Genomic DNA, 8499 nt, shown 5'->3' with positions numbered 1-8499 from the left:
CAATAGGTCTAGGGATACCCCAAAGCATTTCACCTTCCTGGTTGTATAGATTATCAAGCTCTCAGGTCTCACTGTATACTGACTGATGTATCTTCAAATTTCCCATGCCAGGAGTGGTAGGGCAAAAGTTAGCAAAACTCAGAACTTTTCATTGCTTCCTCTGTTTCTCTCACTTATCTTCCAAGCTCAGAACTTATTGGTGGAAATTGCAGATGAGGACTGTGTTAGCTTGTGTTCCCCCTGAAGCAGACCGTGGAACAAGGATTTGAGTGCAAGTGGTTTATTTATGAGGCGAAGGGAACATCGATAGGGGAAGGTAGTCAAAAAAAGCCAGTGTTATCAAGACGACTACATTTACTTTCCACTACATTCATTCATTCTTAGTGAACATGGGGGAGAACAATATAAAATGGAGTAAGAGAAATGAGCAAAGACTAGATCAAGCAGGTCCCCTTTCACGCCATTGTAAACAGAATGGATTTTATTCTTAATCCAATGGAAAGTCACTGAAAGGTTTTAAAGAGGGGGCTGGCATGATCTGATTTAAATTTTAAGAGGAACACTTTGTGGACCGAGGGGGCAAAAGAAGAAACAAAGAGAAGCCATTGTAGAGGTTCAGGTGAGACATTATGCTGATGTGGTTGGGTGGTAGAGGCAGAAGGGAAAGGAGACAGGCTTGAGACATGATCCATAACAGGACTTAGTGTCAGATTGAATATAAGTGGGGAGGAAGAGCAAGTTGTCAGGAATGATGTCGAGGTTTTTGGCTTGAACCAAAAGTTTGGATGCTGTTCGCTCTGGGATAGGGAGAAGAGGCGAGGCAGTGGGGGAAGCGAGCTCTGGACAGCTGATCAAGAATTCAGTTTTAGATGTTTTAAGCTCAGGGAGACATCCTAATGGATAGGTCAAGAATGCAGCAGAGAGAGCCTGGGGTTGGAGATTTGTATTTTGAATTGATCTAATTTACCTACATCTAGATGCATTGAAAGCACTAGGACCGTAAAGGTCACCTGGAGAGGGTATAGATAAGGAAGAAAATAGGGTCAAAGACTGTTCCCTGTGGAAGTGGAGGCTAATAAAAGAGGTTGAGAAGGAAGGAGTGACCAGTGTGGGAGAAGGAAAATCGGCATGTGCGGTGTGTTGGTTTTAAAATACGTCCAAAAATCCTTTGATATTCCTTCTTTCACAAGATCAAAAATAAAACTACCTTATGACCCAGCAATTCCACTTCTGGGTGTTTATCCAAAGAAATCCAAAACACTAATTCGAAAATATATATGCACCCCTATATTTATTGCAGCATTATTTACAATAGCCAAGCTATGGAAGCAACCTAAGTGCCCTTCAATAGACGATTGGATAAAGAAGATATGGTACATATATATAATGGAATATTACTCGGCCATAAAAGAATGAAATCTTACCATTTGCGACAACATAGACAGGCCTGGAAGTTATTATGTTAAGTGAAATAAGTCAGACAGAGGACAAATACCATATGATCTCGCTTATATGTGGACTCTAACAAACTGATGTTTGCCAGATGGGAAGGTGGTTGAGGGGCTGGGTGTAAAAAGGTGAAGGGATTAAGGAGTACAAATCTGCATCTATGAAATAGTCACAGGGATGTAAAGTACAACATAGGGAATATGATCAATAATATTGTAATAACTAGGTATGGTGCCAGGTGGGTACTAGACTTATTGAATGGATCACTTTGTAAGTTACATAAATGTCTAACCACTAGGCTGTACACCTGAAACTAATATAATATTGAATGCCAACTGTAATAAAAAAATAAAATTTAAAAAAAGTAATGCTTAATTCTCCTCTCCTTACGTGGGGCTGTACTTAGTGACTGGTTTCTAACAAAGTGAATATGGTGAGAGTGATGGAGGATAACTTCTGTGATTAGGACATAGAAATCATGGCAATTTCTCCCTGTTCTCTCTGTCCTGGAATTCTTGCTATGTGAGAAGTCAGCTGACATATCATGAGGACACCAATGCAGCCCTATGGAGAGGTCTACAAGGCGAGGAGCTGAGGCCTCCTGCCCACTGCTATGTGAGTGCGCCATCTTAGAGGCAGAGCCTCCAGCACTGGCCAACAACTTGACTGCAAGCTTGTGAAAAACCCTGAGTCTCATACGGCTAAACTGCTCCTGAATTCCTGGCTCACGGAAACTGTGCGAGATAACAAATATTGTTTTAAGCCACTAATTTGGGGGGTGTTTTGTTGAATAGCAATAGATAACTAATACATATGGTGCCCAGAAACGAAGCAAAGAGAATACTTAAAGAGCAAGGTGATGATCTTTCTAAAGATATTTACTGCTTTGGTATTTTGATTTTTAATTTTGTATTTGTTTTCATCGAATCTGAGATGCCATGGATTATAAGCACACTATTATTATGTGCATTATGAAAGATAAAATGCTGCCAATTAAACTATACTATGGCTCATTATCTCAATGATAATTCTATGCAATTGTGTGATAATTCTGAACATGAATTGGGCATGGCCAGGTTATTTTTAAAGAACACAAAGCCTGCGATACCCTGCTTTGCTGTCTATGGCTCTGAGAACAAAGTCCAAACTCCTTGGCATATCGGGCTCTTTGTAGCCTGGTTCCAGCCTGCCTTCTTTAACACTTGGCAGCCACTGGGTTCATGACCACAGATGCTGTATCTTGAGCCAAAGTCTTCCTTCTGCATTCCTTTTGCAGATATGTATCTACCCAGCCAGCCATTCATTTATTCCTGTGCAACATCTACTACAAATGAAGCACTGGAATGCTTGTCTTCTTCCCCGTTTCATATTAGGTAGACTCGCATTCTGAGGCTCATGTCCTACAGTCTCCCAGAAACCCACAGCAGGATTAAATCACAGTGGTACTTTAGTTTTACAGAACTTCTTTCTCTTCTGTCCCACTTCTTGGTTTCTCTACTACAACTTCCTGGGGTCACCTCCCAAATAAACCATGTGCACTCAAATCCTGAATCTGCTTCTGAGAGGGTGGAAAATCAGGAATTTTCCACTTATTATACACATGCCCCTTGATCGTGCTGGGCACGAATCAAACTAAACAGGACCACTGGCGATAATGTATGAGAAAACACTTTGTAAAAATGTCAGCTTTTATGTATTCAATTTTGAGGGGGAAATATATTTGGAATACAGGCATACCTCAGAGATATTGTAGGTTTGGGTCCAGACCGCTGTAATAAAGCGAATACTGTAATAAAGCGAGTCACACAATATTTTTTGGTTTCCCAGTGCATATAAAAGTTATGTTTACAATACACTGTAGTCTGTTAAGTGTGTGATAGCATTGTTTTGTAAAAAAACAATGTACATACCTTAATTAAAAAATACTTTATTGCTAAAAAAATGCTAGCCATCATCTGAGCCTTTAGTAAGATGAAATCTTTTCCCTAGTGGATGGTTTTGCCTCGATGTCAATGAAAACACAGTATCTGCAAAGCGTAAGAAAGCGACGTACACTAAAATGAGGTATGCCTGTAGTGGAACATCACTGCTTTTAGAGCAGATGACCAAATTAAATGCAGTTCTTGGGAAATCATCTAACTTCTTCAAGTTTCTCCATCCCATTGCCTGTCAAATACACATAACGCCTATTTCTTAGGGTCGATGAGCTAATTGATTGAAATCACACTGAAAAGTGTTGACACATAGTTGGGTCTCAACAATATTTGTTGAATGCCAATCTGATTTATGAAGACTAGATGATATACTTATTCTCATTATTTAGTGTTTCCATAATCTTGGTCTATGCACATAAATTACATATAAATCGGACTTAAATACCTTCTGAGCCAATGAAACTATCGAAATAAGGTTGATCAGAAAGGATTTCTATGTTGTGATTGGACATTTCGTGGTCACTATTTCCTAGAAACACCCAGCTCTTTAGTTTTGAGTATATTCCCATGAACCCTGGTTTTGAGAATAAAGAAATAAATGACCTGCCAACCATTTACAATCACTAAAATCATGTTTAAAAAGAAGATCTAGCCTACAAATCTTAAAACAACAGACTCATGGCTCAGGCTTTCTGTGGTAGGCTGAATAACACCCTCTCCTAAAAAGGATGTCCCTGTCCTAACCCACAGAACCTGCGAATGTCACTTTAGTCAAAAGGGACTTTGAGATGTGACCAAATTGAGGATCTTGAGATGGGGAGATCATCCTGGATTATCTTGGTGGGGCTGGTACAATGTGAAGGGTTCTTCATAGAGGGAGGATGATGACTAAGGGTCATAGAAAAGCAAGGTGACAATGGAAGTAGCAATTCGAGTTATGTGGTCACAAGCCAAGGACAGTTGGAAAACTCTAAAAGCTGTAAAAGACAAGGAACCCATCTTCCCCTGGAGCCTCCACAAGGAATCAGCCATGCCAACATCTTAATTTTCGCCCCGTTAAGATTCATTTTGGACTTCTGATCTCCAGAACTGTAGGAGAATAAATCTGTGTTATTTTAAGCCACTAAGTTTATGGTAAAGTGTTACAATGACACTTCTTTAACAGGGCTCTGAGAAGATTCGATTCTCTACATAGGATGTGGTTTGTAGAAAGCAGGCCTTTCCCCATGCGTCCGGACCTTCTGCACTAACCCACTCAGTCCTTCATCTCTCATATTATTTGTACTTGAATTCAATAGAGAAAAATATATATAACAGAAATATAAATAGGGAATTGCCCCAAATTTGGATCTCAAGTACAGCAAAGGTAATTTCATTTATCTTATGTGCCCAAGGCAAAAAAGATGCCAGACTTAGGACCCGGGACACTGGAGATGGATTTTCAATCAATAAATGTTCTAAATCGACACCGTCCAATAGAAATATAATAGCTGCATAGGGCATTTAAAAATTTCTAGTAGCCGCATTTTAAAAAAATATGCAACAGGTGAAACAATTTTAGTAATATATTTTATCTAATATCCACAATATTATCATTTCAACAGGTAATCGATGGAAAATGATTAGTGAGATATTTTACGTATTTTTCCATACAAAGTCTTCAAAATCTGATGTGTATTTTACACATACAGCACATCTCAACTCAGACTGGCCACATTTCAGGTACTCGCTCAATAGCCACATGGGGCTGGTGACTATCAATCATATTTACTGTATTAGACAAAGTAGGCCTAGAATATCTAAATCATTCTAATGCCCAAAGGGCATAAAAAGTCTAGGGTTCAAGGCAAATTCTGATGCTTAAGATCACAGAAATGCATGCTGCTAATGATTTATTTATCTGATGAGTGTTAATTGCCTACTATGTGCTAAGCACCATTTAAGAGGCATATAATTTTCTAAGTCACTAAAATTATGGTGCAGTGTTTTGATTAAAAAAATAATTGGTGCTTATATTAAAAATCTCTATAGCAGTGACAATTTTTGCTATAAGTCGTGAAACCTCAGGAAATAACCGGAAGACATACTTTTCTGCAGCGAATGCCTTGTCTTTTCTGTTAATGTAACGTCTGGAACTCTGAGTCTGGAGTTGATTAAACGCGGTTCCCAGCAGTTCCTGAAGAGCTGACCGCTTGACATTTCTACGCATGTTGAGCAGATAATAAACACACCCGCTTGGGAACCTAATACTGTGTAAAGAAAGCACGTTTCACATCTTGAAAACTGCAGAATCTTGACACGGATTCTCCATTTTAATATTCTTTCATTTATTTGGGGGCTTTTAGGCTTTTCATTTAATTTGGTGGCACTTTGAAAGTGACGCTCCTGGAGGTCGGTTTGCCGGCCGCTAAAGAACTAGTAATCTCCTCTCCAAACAGCACTTGGTCTTTCTTAAGTGGGCCTTCCAGCAACAGAAGCTCTGGCATTCCTGGACAACGTGATTATGAGCAAATGACATCTGCTCACATTTTGATCACGAAAAGGAAATTGAAACTCGTGACCATACATTCTAAGAATCTGGTTTGAGGTTTGTTCGCTTTGAACTTCAAAATCCCTTAATGCTGGGGTGGACTCTGATGAAAAGTTATTTTCTGTAAGTCAAACAAAGATAGTCAGGCTCACCTTTAAGAAGCCTGTACCAAAGCAAGGCTCTCAGCCAGTTTTCCTTAGGAATTGTCCACTAAAAATCTCAATAGGATAGTGCTTCTCACTCGGCTGCAGGTGATTCTGCCCCCCACCACTCCAGGGGACCTTGGGCAACATCCGAGGACATTTTTGGGTTGTCATGATTTGGGAAAGTTGCTACTGGCTTCTAGTGGGTGCAGGCCACAGATACTGCTGCTAAAAATCCTACAATGCACAGAACAGCCCCTCCCACCAAACAGTGGTCCAGCTCATCCCAGCCCAAAAGGTCAATAGCGCTGCAGAGGAGAAGACTGTGCTAGTACACAGCTCAGAAAGAAAGACATCACAGTCAGGGGACCAGGAAACCTTTTCTAGTGAGAGATTCGCCAAAGGCTGGCCTAATTATTGGTGAAGAGAAGGGACTGAGGGCCAGACTGCCTGGGTTTGAATGCCGGGGCCATCACTTACTGGCTGTGCCTCCTTGGGCAAGTTACTCCCCCTCTCTGTGCTTCATTTTTTCTCCTCTGCAACAGGGATATAATAATAAATAGTACCTTCCACTCAGAGCAGTTATGGGCTTTAAATGAGTCAATAGCCCTATAATATTTAGAACAGTGCCAGGCTCACAGCGAGCACTATGTAAGTGTGTATTTACTAAGTGGCTTTGCTGATCTTTGCAAAAATTAAGTTTCAGGGCTTAGAAAAGCTCATGGGCAGTGAAGAAATAGCTTCAGGTTCTGAATTGCCTTAGCAAGAAGAATGAGTTCATTTCATCTGACAACAATGTCTTCTCTTTCCAGTTCATCAACTCTAATCAGAAAGCCATTGAATAGAGGAACCCCATTCACGGTGGGCTCAGCCCACCAACGGTAGTAAATCCTTAGTTTGCGGTGTCCCTAGTTTCTTTCCCTCCGTCCCCAGCAAAACTAGTGACTGATGATCAGGTGGCGCCCTTCGGATAGAGTGGAAAACACAAAACTGCACAGGCACAGAACCCACCCACTCACAGACAGACCCTCGCACACCCGGCCCCACAGTAGGTGTCTGCAGACCACCAAGCCAGATGCACCGCGGAGGTGAGCGCGGAGCCTCCCTTCTCCCGGACCCCACCTGCCACAGGCAGGAGGGGCGCCTGGGATGCAAAGGGAACTGATGCAAAGCCTGTGGGTGCTCCGGACTTGGCATCCTTGTAAAGTCTCATCTCAGCGCGCACACACACCTGCGGAGATGCCCGGGCGCATGGGGGACAAAGGGAAGGGGCCTGTGGAGGAAGCTCAGGTGGAGGGCGATCTCCAGCCAGACACTCACCTGGCCGCGTTTCCTGATCCACCTGCCATGCAGGGGAGCAGCAGCAGGAGTGCAAGCGCCCGGGATCGCGGCATCTTCGCACGGGGCCTCCCTTTGCCGCCGGGGCCTCCCGCTTCTCTTCCTGTCCCCTAGAAGGGCGCAGGACCCTGGGCGCAGCGGGTGCCGCCTCCGCTCCTCCCAGGTATGGTCCCGGGCGGACGGGAAGCCGGCCCTGCAGCGGGGGTGCTTGCAGCCTCAGGAGAGGCAGGGGTGCCCTGGCGAGGCGCTGCAGCTCCTCTGCGGGTGAAGCGCGCCCGGTGCGCGCGAGGGCGGGGCGGGCCGTGCACATCTGGCTGGGACCCGCCTCCAGCACCACGCGCATCCTCAGCGCTGTTCACCCAGAAACTTTCCTCGACTCAGTTCACTTCACTGTCGTCAGTCACCGTGTATCCCAGCGTCTGTTACAGACATGGGGCGGGTTTCGGTGATACCTGCGCTCGAGGATTTAAGAATTTAGTTGAGAATCAAAGCGAGAACTAAGGATGCTGGTTCCGAATGCCACTTCCATTTCTGTTTAGGTTTTGTCCTCAACACTTTACGGGCGTCCTCTCCCTGAATGCCCACACCCCTTTTCTCATCTTGGTTACTCCTTTGTGGCTTCAAATATCAAATGCGGCTCATGAATAAGGTAATAAGATGATTTCTTCAAGGTTGTTACCAAAACCCTTTGAACTCTTCATACCATAACTGGTTTTAGTTACTGAAAATATTAAAATTCAAGGAAAGGAATAGAAAATATCAACTGTATACCATCTTAAAGCAAACAGAATGTCAAATTTGTCTTGGTGAGGGTTTCCCCACATGCAGACCCCAGGGCAAAGATTCTAGTGGCCATGGTTTGTTCTGGAAGGTAGGGGGCTGGGGGAGTAAGCCTGGGGAGGGAAGGCAAAGGACAGCAGGTGTGTATCTAGTAATGGTTGGGGCTAAGTGGAGCTTCACGCTGCTGGGTATCCCTCAGAGCTCATGCAGGGAGGAGTCAAGAGAATTAAAAATGTCAATCAAGCCACATTGAGACTGCACTGTGCTGCAAGGCTGGGAACTGCCAGCAGGCCTTTCACTCTACATTCCTACCTTTTCATGCTTC

At 43.2% G+C, this 8499-nt stretch overlaps 1 protein-coding gene across 1 annotated transcript in view; it reads right to left on the bottom strand.

Annotated features, from left to right (window-relative positions):
* Positions 1-7499, bottom strand: part of EGFL6 (EGF like domain multiple 6) — a 57151-nt gene extending 49652 nt beyond the window's left edge. The window contains exon 1 of the mRNA XM_023532346.1: positions 7377-7499. Coding sequence (XP_023388114.1) covers positions 7377-7450 — 74 coding nt within the window. The 5' untranslated portion in view covers positions 7451-7499. The remainder of the gene's footprint in view (positions 1-7376) is intronic.
* Positions 7500-8499: the final 1000 nt, after the last annotated feature.

The sequence above is a fragment of the Pteropus vampyrus genome, unplaced genomic scaffold (assembly GCF_000151845.1).
Source record: "Pteropus vampyrus isolate Shadow unplaced genomic scaffold, Pvam_2.0 Scaffold81, whole genome shotgun sequence".
Lineage (NCBI taxonomy): Eukaryota > Metazoa > Chordata > Mammalia > Chiroptera > Pteropodidae > Pteropus > Pteropus vampyrus.
The sequence above is the reverse complement of the archived record's forward strand: the minus strand, read 5'-3'. Positions and strand labels throughout refer to the sequence as shown.